The 23,655-nt window shown below is 42.1% G+C and overlaps 1 protein-coding gene across 1 annotated transcript in view; it reads right to left on the bottom strand.

The window, feature by feature from the left end:
* NDFIP1 (Nedd4 family interacting protein 1) overlaps positions 1–23,655 on the bottom strand; it is an 84,443-nt gene that overhangs the window by 23,175 nt on the left and 37,613 nt on the right. Inside the window, exons 2-7 of the mRNA XM_073651260.1 lie at positions 16,576–16,663; positions 12,211–12,341; positions 8,481–8,568; positions 6,965–7,089; positions 4,242–4,308; positions 3,202–3,307 (exon numbers count right to left, since the gene is read on the bottom strand). Of these exons, the coding sequence (XP_073507361.1) occupies positions 3,204–3,307; positions 4,242–4,308; positions 6,965–7,089; positions 8,481–8,568; positions 12,211–12,341; positions 16,576–16,663 (603 nt within the window). The 3' untranslated portion in view covers positions 3,202–3,203. The remainder of the gene's footprint in view (positions 1–3,201; positions 3,308–4,241; positions 4,309–6,964; positions 7,090–8,480; positions 8,569–12,210; positions 12,342–16,575; positions 16,664–23,655) is intronic.

Below are 23,655 nucleotides of genomic sequence, written 5' to 3'. Positions count from 1 at the left end.
AGCACAGGTACATCTCACTGCCTCACTACTGAGCATGTACATAAAGTGCAGCACAGATTCATCTCACTGCTTCACTACTGAGCGTGTACATAAAGTGCAGCACAGATTCATCTCACTGCCTCACTATTGAGCATGTACATAAAGTGCAGCACAGATTCATCTCAATGCCTCACTACTGAGCGTGTACATAAAGTGCAGCACAGATTCATCTCACTGCCTCACTACTGAGCGTGTACATAAAGTGCAGCACAGGTTCATCTCACTACTGAGCGTGTACATAAAGTGCAGCACAGATTCATCTCACTGCCTCACTACTGAGCGTGTACATAAAGTGCAGCACAGATTCATCTCACTGCCTCACTACTGAGCGTGTACATAAAGTGCAGCACAGATTCATCTCACTGCCTCACTACTGAGCGTGTACATAAAGTGCAGCACAGATTCATCTCACTGCCTCACTACTGAGCGTGTACATAAAGTGCAGCACAGATTCATCTCACTAACTCACTACTGAGCGTGTATATAAAGTGCAGCACAGATTCATCTCACTGCCTCACTACTGAGCGTGTACATAAAGTGCAGCACAGATTCATCTCACTGACTCACTACTGAGCGTGTACATAAAGTGCAGCACAGGTTCATCTCACTGCCTCACTACTGAGCGTGTACATAAAGTGCAGCACAGATTCATCTCACTGCCTCACTACTGAGCATGTACATAAAGTGCAGCACAGATTCATCTCACTGTCTCACTACTGAGCGTGTACATAAAGTGCAGCACAGATTCATCTCACTGCCTCACTATTGAGCATGTACATAAAGTGCAGCACAGATTCATCTCAATGCCTCACTACTGAGCGTGTACATAAAGTGCAGCACAGGTTCATCTCACTGCCTCACTACTGAGCGTGTACATAAAGTGCAGCACAGATTCATCTCACTGCCTCACTACTGAGCGTGTACATAAAGTGCAACACAGATTCATCTCAATGCCTCACTACTGAGCGTGTACATAAAGTGCAGCACAGATTCATCTCAATGCCTCACTACTGAGCGTGTACATAAAGTGCAACACAGATTCATCTCAATGCCTCACTACTGAGCGTGTACATAAAGTGCAGCACAGATTCATCTCAATGCCTCACTACTGAGCGTGTACATAAAGTGCAACACAGATTCATCTCAATGCCTCACTACTGAGCGTGTACATAAAGTGCAGCACAGATTCATCTCAATGCCTCACTACTGAGCGTGTACATAAAGTGCAGCACAGATTCATCTCACTGCCTCACTACTGAGCGTGTACATAAAGTGCAGCACAGATTCATCTCACTAACTCACTACTGAGCGTGTATATAAAGTGCAGCACAGATTCATCTCACTGCCTCACTACTGAGCGTGTACATAAAGTGCAGCACAGATTATATACACGCTCAGTAGTGAGGCAGTGAGATGAATCTGTGCTGCACTTTATGTACACGCTCAGTAGTGAGATGAATCTGTGCTGCACTTTATATACACGCTCAGTAGTGAGGCAGTGAGATGAAAGTGCAGCACAGATTCATCTCACTGCCTCACTACTGAGCGTGTACATAAAGTGCAGCACAGATTCATCTCACTGCCTCACTACTGAGCATGTACATAAAGTGCAGCACAGATTCATCTCAATGCCTCACTACTGAGCGTGTACATAAAGTGCAGCACAGATTCATCTCACTGACTCACTACTGAGCGTGTACATAAAGTGCAGCACAGATTCATCTCAATGCCTCACTACTGAACATGTACATAAAGTGCAGCACAGATTCATCTCACTACTGAGCGTGTACATAAAGTGCAGCACAGATTCATCTCACTGCCTCACTACATCCTGCATTGTACTGCTGTACCCAATGTATTATATATTTTAGGAGTCAGAGTCGGTCCATTTTATACCAACTTCACCAAAATGGACACCGACTCTATAGCCCTGGTGTGGAGAGAGCTTTTTCCTGTGCCTCCTACATGTACGTGATATTGCGCTAAGGGGTAAAAGTTTTCCTCCTTCAGGAAGCAACATTTCCATGTTAGTGGCTTTAAATCATATGTGCTTTAGAACATGGCGTGTTATCCTGCCAGAAGTAGCCACCATAAGATGGGTAGATGGTCTTTACAATACTGCTCAGCTGGTATTAAGGGGCCTGTTTTGTAGTAACAAAAAAAAATCCATTGACCCCAAGTCTGGCCTGCTGTTTTAAATCTATGTGACTTACACTGATCGGAACTGCTCTCAGTCACAAAGCGTTCTCTCCCTCAGGCCTAGTGGTCGCAGAATGTCTTTGTTTTACGCTATATTCTCTAGACCAGGAGCACACAACCTGTGGCCCAGTGGCCACATACAGCCTGACCTGCCACTTTGTGTGGCCCCATTCATCTGCGTACAGTATTTACCATGACAGAGGGAAGAAGATAAGCACTGCTCAGGAGCCAGGATGGACAAACATGAATAGATTGCTGTGTAACCACATCTGGATCCCCAATACATCAAGAGAAAGGGGTTCCTGGATACCTGTTTAGCATTCCAGACAGACAAATGTGAGGGAGTGCTTCTCTCACTAATCCATTTTATGGAAAGGTGAAATTCAACTAGCTACTACAACACCCATAGTCTTCAATGGAGAGAGTTATAGGCGTGCAGGGTCTCCTCCTCTGATTGGGGGAGAAGAATACCCCCATTCGCCAGATGTGTAGGAGTTCGGGTAGTGGAACCTGCATCTCTTAGACATTCATGGCATATACATTTGACATGCCATAAAAATCTCAAAAGGTAATAGTCCTTTAAGTTTCACTGCAGTCCTTGGAAGCAGTTCAATAGGGCAAAGTGGCCCTTGGACCAGAGCAGGTTGGGCACATCTGATCTAGAGACTATTGAGCATGAAAATCCCAGGGGATCACCAGTTTCTGACATATTGCCTGGCACCAGCACAGCCAGTCACTAAGATGACTTATTTTCCCCTTTCTAGTGTTTGGGTCGAACAATCACATGAACCTCTTGACCAGGTCTGAAGTGGCTGATATCTGCCAGTGGATGGGTCTACCATGTAAAAAGGCAACTGAGTGTATTACATAATATATATGGGTTTGTATAAAGAGGCTACAAAATGTATTACGTAATACATACACACAATCATTTACAGCTATGTACAATTACCAATGACTTACCATTAATAAATAAAGAGAACCCTAGTTCTGGGAAGAGTGGAAAAGTTTTCTGGCATCTTCCGAACCTTTGCATAATTAATAAATCCTCTAAGAAACAGGAGGAATCCTAGAAAAAAAATATTGTATGTATATGAGGTTACATTCTCTGTAACATAACCGACATGGCAATCGCTGCTAACAGATCACTGATGAAGGCTCCAAAAGTATTTAACCCCATATCATCATATGTTGGAGAAATGTAAATCACATGGCATGGCTGAGTATGAAGCTGCCATTGTTTTGGGCAAGCTGATGGCTGGGCTGTAAGTCATGCATTATCAGGGTGTATTCACAGTGCGTAAATCAAATATATCCATAGCCTCCTCCTTATTCACCAAATGGACGCCAAAAGAGTGTTTTTTGATCTACATTGGGCCAATGCATATCAGTACACCATTTTTTTTACTGCAGAGTGTACTTTTTCTTTATTTTAACATGAAAGCCAATGAGTAATGCATGCCACTGCATACATATATATATACAGAGAATGAAAAATCAGCCTAATGAATACATCTGATATACAATGTAAATGCACCCGTATGAGAAATATGGGGTCTGGCTAAGTTAGTTCAAAGATCTTGTTTCACTTGTAGAAGCCTTATAGCCAAAAACAGTGACTATTCGCACATGTGGAAGCACCCATAGGGTGACCACAGACCACATCCTATCACATTTGGCTTAAAAAAATCGGGTGGTAATTGGCATCACGGTGGGCAGTTTCGAAATCCTGTAGCAAGGTATAGAGTCAGCAATCATCCTTTCACTTATTAAAGGCCAAGTTAAAAATGTGCAAATTAGTGGTGCACTTTTATGGATGCTCATATCAGGCATAAAAAGAAATTCCAAATGCAGTATGCGCCTTTTATTAGACACAGTTCTCATCCCTCTTTGATCTCATTGGTCTAAAATTACTAATTAGTAAATGTTGGCCACGGTGTCCCCATATACTGGCTAAAATTCCACTTTCTGTAGAATAAAAATACTACAAGACTTATACTTACCCAATACCAGGAACACCCACCAGAGCCAGTATTGTCCATCAAAATATCCAGGAAAGTAGGTGGAAAACTGTGTGGGAAAATAAAAAAGCAGCATGTTGTGATCATGTATAACAAGGGTATAACTTATTTTTAAATGAGGACATGCCGATCTTTTATATCAGCAGATATGAAAATCTGAAGATTAAAATACACTACATGTACAGACTATGGACGGAATGAACTTCTAGTCTTGCTATATACATCTTCCCCACTAGAGGTCAGGCTTAGCCATAACAAGTCCTTATTACAAAGGAAAGCAGAATGCAGGAAAAGAAATGGGAGGCAGTAAGAGAAATGGGGGCGCACAAAATCTAAGGCCCAACCTAAACCTTAAGCCTCATTCAGACATCCTTGTACGAACCGTGATGAATGGACTGGCCACGGGTCTCCTCACCAGAACTGGACAGCCTCAGACTTCAGTGTAGGAACAGTGCAGTCCCTACACTGACCACAAGGTGTTACACAAGACGATGATGAGTTATAGAGAAGTCAGTAATTGAAGTAAATATATAAGTATTTTTATGTATCAGTTGAAATGACAACAATTGTAATACTAAGCAGTCCATCCCTTTCGGACAATTTTCTACAGCATATCTGCATTTGTACATTATTGCATTTGTATATAATAGATAAAACCTGTGTAGTGCCATGGAAGAGTATAACATTCTATAGCATAACTAGGAAATCTATGGCCTCTGAACACATCCAGCCCTTTGGCTGTTGCTATCCGGCTCGCGGTCCAGGACAGTCAGTCAATGGGCTGGAAACAGTGGCATACCACCACTAAGTTGGGGGAGCTCGGTGCTGAAAGGCACTATGATCTCTTTGCCTTGCGTGACACTTGCAAGGGTATGTGCATCCTATAGATGCAGATTCCATTTAATAAAATGGTGGAACAGGGAGAAGTTGGCTGCCTCTGCGATTCGAGACTCCGCACAGAAGGCGTGATGATGTCACTAAATCGCGCCTGATGTGCAGAGCCACTGCCTGCAAACAGCAAAAATAGAGCCGTGCAACAAGGTAAAAAGGGCAAGGTGAGTAGCAGTTATTTATTTATTTTTTCTTGTCAGTCACTCGTGGAATATGTGGGGCCGTCATACTGAGTGCATGGGGGAAGGGGCATCATACTGTGTACAGGACCTGTGTGATCCATCGTACTGTGTGGGGTAATCACACTGAATTTTACGGTGTATGGTGGGCTGTTGATCTAGGTACAAAAACTAAACAGTAGGAGCAGTATGATTTACTGTTGGTTTTCTGTTTTTTGTTGTTTTTTTTTTTTGAACTTTATAAAAACCAGTGAATTGTACAGTTTTGTTTAGCTGTTACTGATGAGGATACATGTTACAATAAGCCCTATTGTAACATGTTTTAGTAGTAGCAGCTAGCCAGCTTACAAATTTCTCAAAATTAAGTGAATCTGTCAGCAAGTTTTTGCTATGTAATCTGAGGACAGCCTGAGGTAGGGGTTAAAACACAGAATTCAGCCATGGGTCATTTCTGAGGCTGTGTGCTGCTGTTTACTTACAATGAAGGTTTTATCAGTAGGTGATTATCATTGCTGGGACTAACATACTTACTAGACCAACCATGCCCCTTCCAGTAATAAGCACCTCACTTGTCTATAGACTATGTACATAGAGAGCCTGATGTGGGCGGGGGCCGCTTTCTCTGCTCTGGATATGTCTAAGAACTCTGACGGTGTCACAACTGCTGCACCCGGTAACCTAAGTGATACATCCTTGGATTCAGGGTCTGTGTCTCTACATCATGCTGCTCTCAGATGAGGCAGCAAAAACCTGCTGATAGATTCCCTTTAAGTGATGAAATTCATACTTCTATAAAATAACAATAATAAAAATTTATTGATCAGAATTAATTTCATATTGGTTAGGCCCTGCATAACAGTCACCTTCTCTTGTGTGGCCGCTTGGACAAACTAATTGTTCGTCCCTGTTCTAAAGGAAACCATTAGTATCACTGATAATAATAATAATCTGATGACAGATGCACTTTTCTGCTACACAAAGTGGTGTACATCATGTGATATTGCAATACAGAAGAAGTCTATAGGTAAAGGAAGCTTCTTGCTATGTAGAAGCACTGCCCAGACTAACACCTATTATAATTCAGCACTATGTATCAGCATTAACAGGAATGGTGACAGCTTTGCACATGATGATAGAAGCTGCTAATTAACTGGATGATTAAAATACCCATCCATCTAATGATGACTCAGGGTCTAATCATTTTACCTCATTTGCATAGATTTACAAAATGTTTGGACTACACCTTTGTGCGGTGATTGGCTGAAAGTTTATTTTGACGCCAACGTAGTTATGTGATTAATATCCTGTAGATGTGTCATCAGGATTCTCAATACTAAATTACAGGTGACTGAAGAGCTGAATATTCTCTATGTAGCATATGCCATACATGTTAATGCCTCCGGCTAATCCTTTGGGTTTGGACATTGTAAAATACTTGCAATCAGGAGCGGACATATCATTGGTGCAACCTGTGCGGCCGCACATGTGTCCAAGAGTTAAGGGGGCCCATTCTACCTCCAAAACAGGTGCAATTTTGCATTTTTAGGAGCTCTCGGGCTGCAAAGGGCCCATGTATTGCTCTTGCACAGGGGCCCTTTTCTGTCTATGCCCACCAGTGCTTTCAATAACACTTACTCTCACAATTAAGATCCATTTAATCAAGGAGAGGCCAAATCCAGAAATGGCCCCGTATCTTCCAGCCGCTGAAGTAGTCAGACAGAATGAGAGGAAGAATCCGATCCAGTTAAACAGGAATGCCACTGGGAAAGGAAAAGATACACTTGTTACATTAGATATTAGAATAAGCGACACTATTACCTTGCTCATTTACCTTATTATAAATGGCAAGATTCACCTTCTAGGAAAAAAAAATACTAGAAAAAAAAACTGTGGCTATGTTTTTAAAAAGCATGCCTACGAGTTGTGTCTGATATTCTGGTATTGGAGCTCAGTCCCATTTACTTACAATACCACACGCAGACATCTGGTGCAGTTTCTGGAAAAAAAATACACTTTATTGATCCTAGAACTCCCTTAAAAAAAATAAGAGGGAGTCGTAGAGGACAAAATTCTCTCCTTGTAAGTGGGTCACATTCACTTGTGTCTTTTTTCTTCTAATCATAATTAGTCCTTTGCAGAGGAACTTAGTTTGTCTTCCATACTTGTGTTCCCATAACAATTGCAGAGCCTCTTTTACTATAACTGCTTTGTGCGGTCAACTGGGCATTACCATTACCAATGTCAAAGGAAAGTGTTCGTTAACTGGCAGCAATGATTGGACAGGGTAATAAATGTATAGGGATATACCTCCAACTAGTAAAACCCAGTCACCTTATTAGTAAATTTGTAGGAGGACTTACAGAGGACCAGAACCATGCAGAATTGTTATATTGATGGAAACAGTTATTTACTAAAACAGGCATACCAGGGGAGTCGACAGGTCCTCTTCAAGGACAAGACGGGAGATAAGATTTATATTTATTACGTTTTATTAATTCTTCTGAGCATTTGGACAAGTGGACAATCTATTTATCATGATGGCCACGAGTCCAGTTGATGAGACCCCTGCTGATTTTGCCAGAGATGGATGAAGTCAGCTGCTGATTGTCTCCCCACTGCCTGCTGCAAAGTGGTATTACATTCTCCTGTTTATCCCACAAACTTTTTTTATACCCTCTCCACTTCAGCCATTTTTCTTTTCTTTTTTTTGCGCTTTTGTATTTCCCCTCATCTTCTGACAAAAGCCATAACTTTTTTTATGTTTCCATCATCATAGCCAGGCCTGTTTTAGGGGGAACAAGCTGTAGTTTTGAATGTCACTATTCATTTTACCATACATTGTACTAAAAAGTTGGAAAAAAATCCAAGTGGAGTGAAATGGTGAAAAGAATGCAACTTTGCCATTTTGGGGGTGTTTTGCTTTTACAACGTTAATGTATGGCAGATAAAAATGACTGGATCTGTAACTTTTATTTTTCATTTGATGGAGCTGGGTGAGGGCTTACTTTTGCATAGTGAACTGACATTCTTTTATACCATTTTGTCTTACACATTATGAGCCCAATTAATCAAAGCTTTCATGCCAGAATTCTGTCTTAAAAGCTTTGCAAAGGTGCAAAATTAAGGCGCAACTCGAAGTCAATATACTTACTGAAAAATGTGAGCATAAATATTCCATCGTTTCCTATCCTGAGCTGGTCTGCATCATCAAAATCATCCCTCGCCACAAAATCGTCATCCTGTCACATATAGAAAGTCACTTATCAGAACACAATGATTATCCAAGGAAGAAGTCTTGACTGTCAAGATAACAACACATTAAAACGATGGGAGAGATTGATCAGTAAAATGCTTGAATCTACAAGAATGAAAATGATCCAACTGCTGCGGCTTTGAAAATGGCGCATGTGGCATTATAGTGTGCAACTTCCTAGGAATGTTAGAGATTTTTTTTAATCAAAGGGGTCAGATAAAGGGGTTGTCCACTATTAGGGCAACCCCTTCTTGAAGTAAATGTTTTGGCCCAGATAATATAAAAAAGCCTATACTCCCCTCCGGTGTTGGCGCCATTCCAGCGGTGTCAGCACTTGCAGTCCCGGGACTCCCATGCGGTATTTGTGACACGTGAGCCCGGCGCCCAATCAGTCCTGGTGTCACTGTTCCCGCCTTTTGTACAAACTGAACATGAAGAAGTCCGGGCTGCAGCTTTGTCTTCAGGTTCAATCTGACAGGAGGAGGGGACAGCGATGCCAGCCCTGATTGAGCGCCAGCATCACGTGTCGCAACAACAGCACAGCCCTGGGACCGCAAGTGCCGACACCTAGGGAACGGTGCCAGCATGGGTGGAGAGTATAGGCTTTATGATTTTATCAGAACCAAGGGTATGAGAAGGAGTTGTCCAAATAGTGGACAACTTCTTTAAGTACAAAAAAGCTCTCTCAATACAGAAAGCTATGTTTTACAGCCTAAGAAATGAGCTAAGCATGGGGAAAGGAGTCTAGGCACTGGCACGAGTCCACTGGATGGCTACCTCCGGCTTCTCCCCACTTAGCTTGGCTTACCTTAGAGGTCCTTCCTACACAGAAATAGTGGAAAAGCTGTCAATCTAGCCAATCTAAGTGGGAAGAAGCCAGAGGGACCCACCCTGCAGTCACTTACACCTGTGCCTGGAATACTCTATCCATGCCTGACTAGTTTTTCCATCTGCATTTTCTCATCACAGTGTTTCAGAGTAAAACATACTATAGCTGTCTGTAATAAAGGAATCTCTGTATTGTATCCTGGCAGTATTTCAGGCAGCATGAAATGACCGACAAATTCACTTCAAGCATTCTCAAGACTACACGTTTAGACATTAGTACGTTTTTAATATTCATCTTGTATGTTTGGCTTCTCTTAGCCACTTCCTTTAAAGGGGTTTTCCCACAAACAAAATACATTTTAATTAATAGATCTCGGAATAATAATAAGTTTCACAATTGGATGTGTTAAAAAAATATGTTCCTGTGCTGAGATAATCTTATAAATGTGCCCCTGCTGTGTACTGTGTAATGGCTGTGTCTGACCGTGAAGGAACATGGTCTGATCATACCACAGATACTGGACAGGGGGGAAACATAAAAGAGAGGATACAGATATTACAGCGCCTCTTGATAAAGATAAGCGAAACGCGCGTCGGGGCGCGTTCCTTACTGGCAGCACTGTCTGGGGCTCTCCTGGCATCCTGTGGGCTCTCCCTCACCTGTGTTTATGTAGGCTGGGTGAGTAATTTATACCATACTCTAGGTACGTGTTGGACACGGCAACCTATAATAATATGGTGTAAGATATGTGTATATTTCATTCTTAGATTTGAATCCCATCTCGGTTACCATTTACTATTTTGCGATTTGCACATGATATTTATTACCATATTGACTGAGCTGATTTTCGTCCCATAATGGGGTATTTTTTTTACTAATGGATTGTCCATATCTTTTGATCGATTTGGCTATATACCCATTAAGGTTTGGACTGCCCAGCATTTGATTCCCAGGAAATGCCTTGTTTCTGGCACCTTCTCTCCCTATCCCCTTGCCTTGTTATCTTTGCATAACTTTTATCACTTTGGTAATGTATTATGAATAAAGACTTTGTCCTTTTGCCAAATTACTCTTTTGTTCTCCCTTTTTTTGTTGCATGTTACTAATGAGTAGGCAATACGAACCTGGTGCCTGAAAATTATGTCTTAGCACCATGGTTCGTCTTATATTATGTATTTGGCCAGTTTTTTTCTTAGATATTACAGCACGGGATCACAAATGATTCTGTTTGTGAGTAAAACATTTTACTGACCATTTTTAAACAATGTTTTACCTCACAGAAAGAATCAGATGTGATCCCATGCTGTCCTATCTGTATAGTATTTCGCTTCCTCCTCTGCCCAGGAGCTGTGGTATGATCAGACCATGTTCCTGCACGGTCAGACACAGCCATTACACAGCACACAGCAGGGGCACATATATAAGATTATCTCAGCACAGGGACATTTTTTTTAAGCACACCCAATTGTGAAGCTTATTATTTTTCAAAGATCTATTGATTAAAGCATTGATTAAAATTAACTTTGCTTGTGAGAAACTCCTTTAATTTCTTGTGAGAAAACTCCTTTAACCCCTTTACTACCTTGGGTTTGTCCATTTTCGTTTTTCAGTCAATATGGTCATATGAGGGTTGTTTTTTTTTGCGGGACGAGTTTTACTATTGAATGACACCATTTGTTTTACCATATCTTGTATTGGAAAACAGGAAAAAAAGTCAAAGTGCAGTGAAATTGCAAAAAAAGTGCAATTTCATTTGTGTGTTTTTTAAACCATGTTCACTAAATGCTAAAACTGACCTGACATTATGATTCTCCAGGTCATTACTAGTTCATAGATACCAAACATGTATAGGTTCTTTTTTATTTAGGTGGTGAAAGAAAACCCAAAGTCTGCAAGAAAAAGAAAAATGGCGCCATTTTCCGAGACTTGTAGGGTCTCCATTTTCCGGGATCTGGGGCCGAGTGAGGTCTTATTTTTTGCGCACCGAGCTGATATTTTTTTTAGACGATTTTAGAGTAGCTACAATCTTTTGATAGCCCGTTATTGCAATGTTGCGGCAAACAAAATACTGTAATTCTGGCATTTTCATTATTTTCCTCATTACACTGTTTACCGATCAGATTAATTATTTTTATATATTGATAGATCGGACGATTCTGAACTCTGCGATACCAAATATGTGTATATATATATTTTTTTATTGTTTTATTTTGAATGGGGCGAAGGGGGGTGATTTGAACTTTTATATTTTTTACGTATTTTTAAAAACTTTTTTTTTTCTTTACACATGCTTCAATAGTCTCCATGGAAGACTAGAAGCTACAATCCTCCGATCGCCTGTGCTACACACAGCAGGGCTTCAGCTGGGCAGCGCTCATAGCATCATGGCAATGACAACCACAGGGGTCTCCTGCAGACCCCGGGTTGTTATACCAACCCATCGCCAACCCGCAGTTATGTGACATGGGCACTGATGGGCCAGATTAGTGCTGCGCTTCCGGTAAGCGGAGGTTAAATGCTGCTGTCCGAGATTGACAACGGCATTTAACTATTTAACAGCTGCGAGTGGATCGCGATTCCACCTGCAGCTGTTAGGGGCACATGACAGCTGTACTGATCAGCTGCCATGCGCCCGAAAACATGCGGGCTCAGCGCAGGAGCCTGCAAAGAGTGCAGGTATATGACCTTGGACATACTCATACGTCCAACGTCATTAAGGGGTTAATCTATACTGTGTGGAACATTCAAAATTCCACAAACTGAGGTCAATAAAATAAAGTCTTAGTACAGAAGACTTACTCTTCCAGGAACCAAGGGTATTGTGGCTTCTGCTTTAGTCCTTTCTGCTTCATCATAGCTAGGGAGCGATGTTGCCACATTGTATGATGGTGGTTTTGGAAATCCTGGCTCATCCTTATAGTCAAAAAATGCTGTAATGAAAGAAAACAAAACACATTCTAAGGAAAAAAACATGTAACACAAATATCCTCAAAATGCACATTTTTAGTAAATTCTTGCCAAGTGGTAAAGAAATGTAAGCAATTTAAGATGTATCATGTAAACTATAGCAAGGAAAGAACAATGGAGTGGCTAAGAAATGACCACTTAAATAACAAAAACATGATTTTATTAAGATATCATTTAAAAATAGGTAAGAAGGAATGCAGCTTTCACATTAGTAGCATGATCCCAAAAAATGTCACATTTTAGCCAATATAACCAAAAGTAAGTTTATTGTATTGTTGATAAATATCTAGGGTACTTGAGGTGATCTGATTGTCAGTGAATGATTAGATAAATATAAAACACCATGATCAATAAATGGAGCTAAATCAAAAGGTAGCATGCAACATGTAACAATCAGCGCTAGAATGAATATACTGGTCTAAATATGCAATGAGAATATTAATAAGTATATATGAATGTATGCACAGTAATCATAATGCGCACCAATCGCACATGAGAATGCAGTTATAACAACCAATTACAGATCTATGAAAGTATAGTTACAACATAGAGCTTGAGAATGATTAAAGAAGCACTCCCACCAAAGTTTTTATTCCCTTAATATATTGCAATCATCACATTATATAGCACTGTGTACTTACAATTGCTCATTTTGCCCTTCTACCCAGCTAATTCTTCTCTTTTCTCTGCTCTATGTAGAAACAGGAGTTCTCTTCTCCCTGTATTTATTATTCCCCTCTAACTCTTCACCAAGCTGCTCCACTTCTCCCCCTGCCAGGAACTTTTGCAGTAACTCATGCAGGGAAAATTTACCTCCCGTTTCTACATAGAGCTTACAAGGGTTAATCATATGAAGTCATATACTTAACGGAAAACAGAAGAATTAGCTGGGTAGAATGGCAAATTGAGTAATTGTAAGTACACAGTGCTGTATAATATGATAATTTCAATACATAAATAGGATAAAAATTTTGATGGGAGTGCTTCTTTAATTACAACTATAAAATGTAATTAACATTATGTAGAAATCACTATGTAGTTAGTAGTATCTAAATAAGTCAGTGTGGATCAGTGGTTAGCACTGTTGCCTCACAACGCTGGGATCCTGTGCTCAAATCCCACAAAGAACAACATCTGTAAGGAGTTTGCATGTTCTCCCCGTGGTGCATGGGTTTCCACCAAAGACATGCTCGTACAGAATGCAGATTGTTAGTCCCAATGGGGAAAGTGATGATGAGGTCAGTAAAGCGGTGTGGAATTAATGGTGCAATTAAAGTGAGTAATATACTGTAAATAAAGTGTCATTAATGAGTAGCCCATGTAGTTAAAAAGCAGACATTGTCAGATACAGATATAAAGCTGTCCTTACACATGATTAGAGTGAATATCCTCCATCCTACCCAAGAAGCATCTCTCATCCGGCTTTATCGAGGTTTATCCACCCCTCAGCTCTTATCAGCTTCGCTGGTGGCCGGATATACATATTGTATGGAGCTGCACTGCATAGCTCAATATGTACCAACTGCTGCTGACTAGTAGTGCAGCTCTTCACAGCAGCCGCTACACGTTGCATAGGATGTGCCATATGTCCGGAAAACCCTTAAAGGGAATCTAACAGATTAATGCATGCCGCCAGCATGTATCAGACACTGACAGCATGATTTCAACCATGTACGGTTAAAGAGAATCTGTCAGCAGGTTTTTGCTATCTCATCTGACAGCAGCCTGATGTAGGCAAAGAGAAGCTGAATCCAAGGATGTATCACTTAGATTACTGGGTGCTGCCGTTCTCACACAATCATAGTTTTCAGATTACGAATGAAGCAGAGCTAAGAAAGCACCAGGCACTCCATGTACAAAGTCCATAGACAGTGAGCTGCTTAGTTGCGGACTAGTCCAGGAATATTAATCTCTTAGCGATCAATCCTTCACAGTTAGTAAACAACAGCACACACTTTGACAAGTGACACATCCCTGAATTCTGTGTCTCAGCCTCTATGTCCTGTTGTCTTCAGAAACCTGCTGACAGTTTCCTTTTAACTCTGAAACAGATAATGGACGGCCTTGTAAATTATTGTTAGTGATTTAATCTGGATTCGATGAGAAATTGGAAGCCAGTGAAGTATTTTGCAGCAGGCAGAGGAGTAGCGAGAGGAGAGGTGGATTAATCGGGCAGCAGAGTTGAGATTGATTTGGAGAGGTGCAAGAGTGTTATTTAGGAGACCACAGAGAAGGATATTGCTGTAATCAAGGAAGGCCATGATGGGGCATGCACTAACATTTTAGTATATTCATGGTTGAGGAAGTAACGGAGTCTGAAAATATTTTTGGAGCTGAAGGTTGCAGGAGGAGGTAATAACTTCGAGGAGCGGTTTGAAGGACAGGACTGAGTCCAGGATTACACCGAGGCAGTGGACCTCCGGTACAGGGGAAAGCATGATGTCTTATATTGTGCTAAATCGGGTAGGGTGGTGGAGTGAATGAGATGGAAGAAAGATGATTAGTTTTGTCCACATTCAGTTTTAGAAAACATTAGGAGAAGCGCGATGATATGACTGGTAGGAAGGCAGGTATATCAGCGTATAGGTGGTACAGGAAGCCATTGGACTTCATCAGTTGTCTCAGGCCCAAGAAATAGATGGAGAAGAGAAGGGGTCCCAAAAATTAGCCTTGAGGATTGAAGTAGTGGGGACGGAAGCCAGATTGTAGGTTGACGAAGAGTGTGTTAGAGGAGAGGCGGGAGGAAAGTTCAATGTTCACTGTCAACTGCTGCCAGTGTAGAGCAAAGCAGTTGTGACAAGTTTGACATCAGGTTGCTGCAGTCTGTTAAGGCAGTGATTGAGATGACAGAACTCAGTCATCTCAAATGCTGCCTATGCAGACAGCAGCTTCCAGATGACAAAGTCATCATAATTGGTAGGCTTTGCACTGGTAGAAGACAAACACTACTGGTTTAGCTCCCCTCTTCAAGAAGAAGGGTCGGGAGACACGGTGATTTTAGACACTTCCCGTGCCTAATAACAGCTTTCAGTCAGCTGGACGAGATCAGGCTGAGGTGTAGGCAGCTCCTGCGTGACTGAAGGAAAGGGAAAGGCGCATGCTCGACAACTAGAAGAGAGAATGAGATGGATGGACGTAGTGGTGAGTAATATTAATACTAGAGTGCCTCAAGCTAAACCTTGAGGGTACATATCTTTTGAAAGGAGAATGATTTTTAATAGGTTTAAATTGCAAGTATTTCTTTCTATGAGTCATCAACATTATCTACATGTTATATGGTGAACCAACCCTTTCAAATGTACAAAGCTAAAGACGTGCACACGTGTAACCATCGGTTCTCTATATGGTTAGACGGGATCACGAGAGCCCCAATTCTCGCGAATGGCAGGGGTATTTGACCCGCCTATTACACAATTAAAGGGGTTGCCCACTACTAGGACAACTACTTCTTGATCTAAATGTTTGGCCCCAATAAAATAAATAAGTCTATACTCACCTCCCCCATGCCAGAGCCATTACAGCGGTGTCGGCACTTGAGATCTTGGTGCTCGTGCGGTTGTTGTGACCTGGCGCCCAAACAGCACTGGCGTCACTGTCACCACCTTCGAACAAATCGAACATGAAGAGGAAAGTCCAGGCTGCAGGTGATCTCTGTCTTTTTCTTCGTGTTCAATTCGACAGGAGGCTGGGACAGTGATGCCACAGCTGATTGGGCACTGAGGTCAAGTGTCACAACAACAGCACGGGAGCCCCGGGGAGAGCGAGTGCCGACACCGCAGGATTGGCGCCGGCATGGGAGGGGAGTATAGGTATTTTTATTTTATCGGGGCCAAGCGTGGGGTATGACAAAGAGTTATCCAAGTAGTGGACAACTTTTTTAAGGTCAATCATGTGAATATGGCATTAATGTGGGAAAAAACCCTTAGTAAGTTACTGAAATCTATATGGCTACAAACAAAAATATGTGGAAACTTGAGTAACAACTGACACTATTATCTGTCTTCTGGTAGTCAGATAAGATCAGTAACATATGACTGGTCTGAGTACAACGGTGCTTGTACTGATACTAATGTGTATGTTTCCTGCATAACAGAGGAAATATTGGTTTTAGTGCTGCTAATTATTTCTTTTTTTTTTGTTACATTTTTAACACAGTATGATGCACAGCTCGTATAATGGAAAAAAAAATGAATTCACCTGCGTTCTCTCCAGCGATGCTGCTATAAGGAGGGGGAGCATCTGACGAAGCCTGGGGACTTTCTACGGGTTCTTCTTCATTCTGCAACTGTGATTAGAAACATCAGTAAGGACTAAAACCCACACAAATGACTGTACAAAAGCATTGCAAGAGATACATTTAAAAGGAGAGGATAATGGAGGCAGCCACCATGCCTGAACAGCTGCATAAGGGTGCCCACGATCAGGAGCCGCTGCAGGTTTGACGCTGCGTGCTTATGCAGCGCCAAACCTGCAGCGTACAGATGTTACAGAATAGTGGATGGGATTTGTAGAAGTCCCATGTCCACTATGCGGCCATCTGTGCCTGCGGATCACCCACAGACATGCAGCACGTCTTTCAAGACCGTACCGTGTCAATTTCTCTTACGGAGTCGCTAGTCTCCGCAAGAGAAATCTGATCAGTACAATGTATAGGATGCGGTGAATCAGCATGGTTCAATGAATACATGCGGATTCACCTGCGTTCAATAGAACGCAGCGCTTTGGACGCAGCATAAAGTATGCTGCGTCCAAAGCTCCGCTTGTCCGGATCGTGTGCACATACCTAAGACAGAACAGAAATTTCCTTTAAAGCAGTCATCTGGACCGAACATCATGTTATAAATAAAAGTTAGATAAAAGTAGATAAAAGTTAGCTAAACTCGCCGACCATCTAATGTGTGTGGGGCCTCCTGACTCTCCTCAAGCAGATGATGTCAGGGGTGAAAAGGATCTGGTAGATGGAAATTCAACATCTGATCCTTTAGTTCGGCAGGGTGATACACAACACAGGAACGTTCGGCCGAGCCAAGCATTCAGGTGTATGGGGAAGACAGGAGAGACGGTCGTTGACCGAATGATCATTTGGCCACCAGCTATCTACGGTGTATGTCCAGCTTTACAGTAGCAATATAGGCATTCATGAGGCTGTTGGTTCCGATGAAGAAACTATTATCATTATAGCATTATAGTTGTGTGAATGTACATTAACTTATTTTCAAGAAATCTTATCACGGAAGCAGCTTTTGCTGCATTAGTGACAGCTTTCTATGCAGAGTCACAGAAGAGCGTGCAATAAGCACATGTATGTTTGGCTCCTCTGTTATTGATACGGTCATATTTTAAGGGTACAAACAGCACCACATGAGACAGACACCTCTGCATAACCCGACGGACTCCATCATAAGTCATGGGGTGGTCCGATGGGTGTTGCTGGTTTGGCTCACATACTAGCAAACAAGTCCTCTGCATCAACAGCCCCCAAGATCATCTTTTAGGGTCCAAATTCTTTTATGAAACATATATTAGAAATGAGAGCACTATATGTATACAGTCAGAAGGATTTCATGCCTGAACTGATTATTTTCTTTCTATTCTATTGCTTGTAACATGATGCTTTTACAGAGCAGCTCTCTTTAAAAGCAATAGCAGCATTTGCACTTAACCCATTCTTCCCTGCAGGACTGCAGTATCTTATATATTATTTAGTAATCTTAGCATTTCATCTGAGAGCACTTAACAGAAGAGCTGTACATCAGGAATATGTTTTCTTCTTCCCTTACATTATCTAATCTAATCCATTTCCACCACAAATGAGGCAGCATAATGTGGAGCAGGGCAGGATGGAGCACTCCGAGATACCGGCTTTCCAAACTGTGGGTTTGGAAGAAATGTTGGAAAGTAGATCTCAGAAATATAACCGGAGTCATTAAATAAAGACGTAAATAAATAAATAAATAATAATAATAATAAAAAAAAGATACTGCAAAATGGCACAAGAAAAAACACCATATGTTGTATGTGTGACGCGTAATAGTTCTGGCTGTATATAGATTTTAATCATCCTGAAACAGCTTTACGTATAAAAGTTTATTGTTCTATATTATATAATAAGTAACATCCCTATGTATAGCTAACTGCACATTGTGACAGAACCTTGTTCCCATATCTGCCAGGCCTGTTAACCAACGTGCTAATCCTTTCTCAGGAAAGATGCTATATATAGGATATCTGTAGAACAGCACATTACAACAACAGCGCATGTGCTTTATGTAACAGCTCTACTCCCATTGTATGAGATAGATATATTAGATATCCATCTTGCTATCTACACATATACAGTTAGGTCCAGAAATATTTGGACAGTGACTCAAGTTTTGGCATTTTAGCTGTTTACCAAAACATATTCAAGATACAGTTATATAATCAATATGGGCTGAAAGTACAGACTCTCTGTTTTAATTTGAGAGTATTCACATCCTAATTGGAGTAAAGGTTTAGGAATTACAGCTCTTTAATATGTAGCTGCCTCTTTTAAAGGGACTAAAGGTAATCAGACAATTATCTCAAAAGCTCTTTAAAGGTCTGCATGGGCTATTCCCCCATTAATCCATTATCAATTAAGCAGGTAAAAGGTCTGGAGCCAATTCCAGGAGTGGCATTTACATTTGGAAGCTGTTGCTGTGAACCCACAGCATGCGGTTAAAGGAGCTCTCATTAGACGAGAAACAGACCATTAATAGGCTGAAAAAAAAGGAAATCCATCAGAGAGATAGCAGAAATGTTAGAAGTTAAAAAAAAAAAAAAAAAAAAAAAAAAAAGAGTGCACTGGTGAACTTGGTAACTCAAAAAGGACTGGACATCCATAGAAGACCACAGTGGGGATGATCATAGAATCTTTTCTATAGTGAAGAAAAACCCCTTCAAAACATCCACCCAAATGAAGAACACTCTCCAGGAAGTAGGTGTTTCAGTATCTAAGTCTATCATAAAGAGAAGACATCATGAGATCTAATACAGAGAGTTCACCACAAGGTACAAACCATTAATCAGCCTTAAAGAAGTTGGCCACAACTTTTTATTATGTCCCCAATGTATCCCCAATGGAAAAGTGTCTTTGTAATTACCTTCTGTTGCAGGTTCTGCCTGTGAGTGGCGCTATCGGTGGCTGCTCACAGGCATCATGTGACCCCGTGCTGACATCACGACAAGTGAGGCATAACTCAGCGCTGGGGTCCCCGCGGTGGCAGCTGGGTTGTGGGCAGGGTTATTCCCCGCGTCACACCCAGCATCCATCGCGCGCATTCCCAATGAATGGGGAGAGGGAGAGCGCATGGTGGATGCTGGGTGTGACGTGCGGGGTAACCCAGCCCACAACCCAGCATCCACGGGTGGAACACAGAAGAGGGACCCTCGGCTGCAGCCTGGACTTGTCGTGACGTCAGCGGATGTCAGAGCCAGCTGCAGCCGGGGGGTCACGTGATGCCTGTGAGTGGTCAGCGATAGCACTGCTCACAGGCAGAACCTGCAACAGAAGGTAATTACAAATACACTTATGGGCCCGGGGAGGATACATTGGGGAGGGGATAATAAGTAGTGGACAACCCCTTTAAAAATAGAAAGGCCAGATTGGAGTTTGCCAAAAAAAAAACATTTAAAGAAGCCAGCACAGTTCTGGAAAACAATTAAAATTTCCCATCATTCTGTACCCGAATGATGGGAAGAATAAAGTATGGAGAAGGCTTTGGACGGCTCATGATTAAAAACACACCAGATCCTCTGTAAAACATGGTGGCGGCAGTCTGATGGCACGGGCATGCATGGCTTACAATGACACTGGGTCACTAGTGTTTATTGATGATGTGACTGAAGACAGAAACAGCAGGATGAATTCTGAAGTGTATAGGGCTGTATATTCTGCTCAGATTCAACCAAATGCAGCATGGTTGATTGGATGGCGCTTCACACTACATATAGGCAATGACCCAAAACTGTGAAAGCAACCCAGGAGTTTATTAAGGCAAAGCCGTGGAATATTCTGCAATGGCCGAGTCAATCACCAGATCTCAACCTCATCGAGCATGCATTTCACATGCTTAAGACAAAACCTAAGAAGAAAGACCCACAAACAAGCACCAACATAAGTAATTTGTAGTAAAGGTCTGTTAAAGTATCATAAAGGAAGAAACGCTGTGTTTGGTGACGTCCATGGTTTCCAGACTTCAGGCAATCATTGCCTGTAAAGGATTCTCTACAAAGTAATAAAAATGAACATTTTATTTATGGTAAAGTTAATTTGTCCAATTACTTTTGAGCCCGAAATGAGGAGGCTTTGTAGAAAAATAGTTGCAATTCCTAAACATTTTACAGGAGATTTTTGTTAAACCCCTTTAATTAAACCTGAAAGTCTACACTTCAACTGCATCTCAGTTATTTCATTTTAAATCCAAAACCGTGGTATGCAGAGCCCAAATCACAAAGATTCAGTCACTGTCCAAATATTTCTGGACCTAATTGTATATACACATACAGAAGGATAACACAATCAATACCCCAAAAATTTACCCCAACACGCATAGTATGATGAACCCACAGACCTTCCCGCACACAGTATGATGTCCTCCCAGAACTCCACCTCACATACGGTATGATGACCCTTCCTCCCACCCCAGCTCCACACACACACACACACACACACACACACACACACACACACACACACACACACACACACACACACACACACACACACACACACACACACACACGCACAATATGGAGGCCATCACATTGTGTGGTGGCCATCATATCGTGTGGAAGGGGTTGTATGAAGCCTCCCCACAGTCTCTCACAAACAGTATATTTACCCCATAGCATCATGCCCCCACAGACACCCACAAAATCCCACAAATGAAGGCCCCCCACTGCACACCACACAGTATAATGACCACCACAGCACCCCCCCCCCCCCACACACACAGTATAACACCACACAGGCAGTATGATGGCCCTTACAGACCCCCACACGCAGCATGATGGCCCCCACAGACCCCCACATGCAGTACGATGGCCCCCACACAAGTACTGACACTATCATCTCTGCAATTCTGAACTATTGTTATACATTGCATTCATTCCTTTAAAGCCAGCATGGTCATCTCTGCAATCCTGAGCTATTGGTATATATTTTCATCTCTTACTGAATTTGTAGCCTGATGTTTTCTTTAGTTTATGAGCCATGCTGGTCTGTAAGCCTGTTTATTTCTCCGTGGATTTATGACCTCCTGCTGTCTTAAGCTAGTTGATTGATTGTTAACGAGCTAATTTAGGGATAGATCTAAGAGTGAACTTTCCTATATATTCAGACACAGCTTTGGGGAAGCATTTATGTAGGGGGGCATTTATGTCCATTTTATCCAATTCCATTTATCAAAGTCCCAGGCAGTTAATCATGGCAGGAGGCAGGTAAGACATTCAAAGAAAACTACTTTCACAACATTTGCATTGCAACAAATAAGCAGCATATGTATTTGTATAATTTATATTCTAGCTGCTGCACTCACTCACATACACCGTCCTTACACACATTCTATGTACTCTATCCATATCGGCCCCTCTCTCCTCTCCTATGTACAGCACTCATGCTCTTTTCACAACCCTAAACTGCACAGATCCATTCACTCCCACCATATAAAACAAGAAATGCTCTCACAAATCACTTAACCATCTGCTCAGTCTATCCTCCTTCTCCTAGTCGCAGGAGATATCTCTCCCAACCCTGGCCCTTCTTGTAATAGTAAGTCGATCCCCTCCCCTGCTACACTCAGAAACCCTGCTAATCTCATTAATATTCCTTGCATGCCTTCTGTCTCCAACTGTGCCCTTTGGAATGCTCGGTCAGTATGTAACAAACTCTCCTACATCCATGACTTTTTCCTTTCAAATTCCCTTACCTTCTGGCTCTTAATGAAATCTGAATCCAGCAGCCGGACAACACCGCCGCTGCTGCTCTCTCATATGGTGGCCCAGTTTTCACATACCCCCAGACCTGAGAGCAGACAAGGTGGAGTCGTTGGTCTGCTCCTATCAGCCAAATGTACTTTTCAGGTTATCCCCCCAGTACTCTCACTTATCTTCCCTTCTTTTGAGGTCCACACTGTCAGACTCTACCAGTCCTCCTCCTTGCTAGCGGCGGTTGTGTATCGCCCTCTGGGCCCCTCTCATCAGTTCCTGGATCACTTTGCCACCTGGCTTCCTCACTTTCTATCCTGTGACATCCCAACCCTCATCATGGGAGACTTCAACATCCCCATCAGTAACCCACTCTCCACATCTGCCTCCCACCTTTTATCTCTAACCTCCTCCTTTGGCCTTTCGCAGCTTACTAACTCTCCTACTCACAAAAATGGAAACACGTTGGACCTGATCTTCACTCGGCTCTGCTCAGTGCATGATTTTACTAACTCCACTTTCCCGCTCTCTGACCACAACCTTCTGTCATTCTTTGTCAGTAACTGTAGCTCAGCTCAGGACACCTCCACTTACCACACTTAAAAAAATATACGTGGCATTAACACCCAGAAACTTATAAAGAAAATGCAGTCATCATTGGCCCCGATCTCCTCCCTCTCATGTCCTGACTCTAAACTAAAACATTATAATGATACACTGCAGAGTGCCCTGGATGAAGCTGCTCCTCCTACACTTAGAACAACTCGGCACAGACCGCGACAACCCTGGCACACGTTACAAACACGTTTTCTCCAGCAGTGCTCCAGGTGCGCTGAACGTCTGTGGAAAAAATCCAATCTGGCCGAAGATTTCATCCATTATAAGTTTATGCTTAAAACATACAACTCCGCCCTTCACCTCTCCAAACAAACCTATTTCAATACCCTCATCACCTCACTTTCCAAAAATCCTAAACGCCTCTTTGACACTTTTCATTCCCTGCTCCATCCAAGAGTGAAAGCCCCGACTACCGACCTCAGCGCTGACGATTCGGCTAATTATTTCAAAGAAAAAATTGACCATATCAGACAGGAAATTTTCTCCCAATCCCCTAATACCATGCACGGTTCTCCCTCTCCCATGGCATCTAGCTCACTCTCTGTCTTTGAACCAGTCACAGAAGAAGAAGTAATCAGGCTCCTTGCATCTTCTCGCCCTACTATCTGCACCAGTGACCGTATTCCCTCACATTTCCTTCAGTCCCTTTCCCCGGTTGTCACCACTCATCTATCTAAAATATTTAATCTCTCTCTATCTCATCCAGTATCT

This window comes from Phyllobates terribilis, unplaced genomic scaffold, assembly GCF_046119375.1.
Source record: "Phyllobates terribilis strain yellow unplaced genomic scaffold, ASM4611937v1 Scaffold_11__3_contigs__length_659146591, whole genome shotgun sequence".
In the NCBI taxonomy this organism is placed as follows: Eukaryota; Metazoa; Chordata; class Amphibia; order Anura; family Dendrobatidae; genus Phyllobates; species Phyllobates terribilis.
Note: the sequence above shows the minus strand (reverse complement) of the source record. Positions and strands in the feature narration are given on the sequence as shown.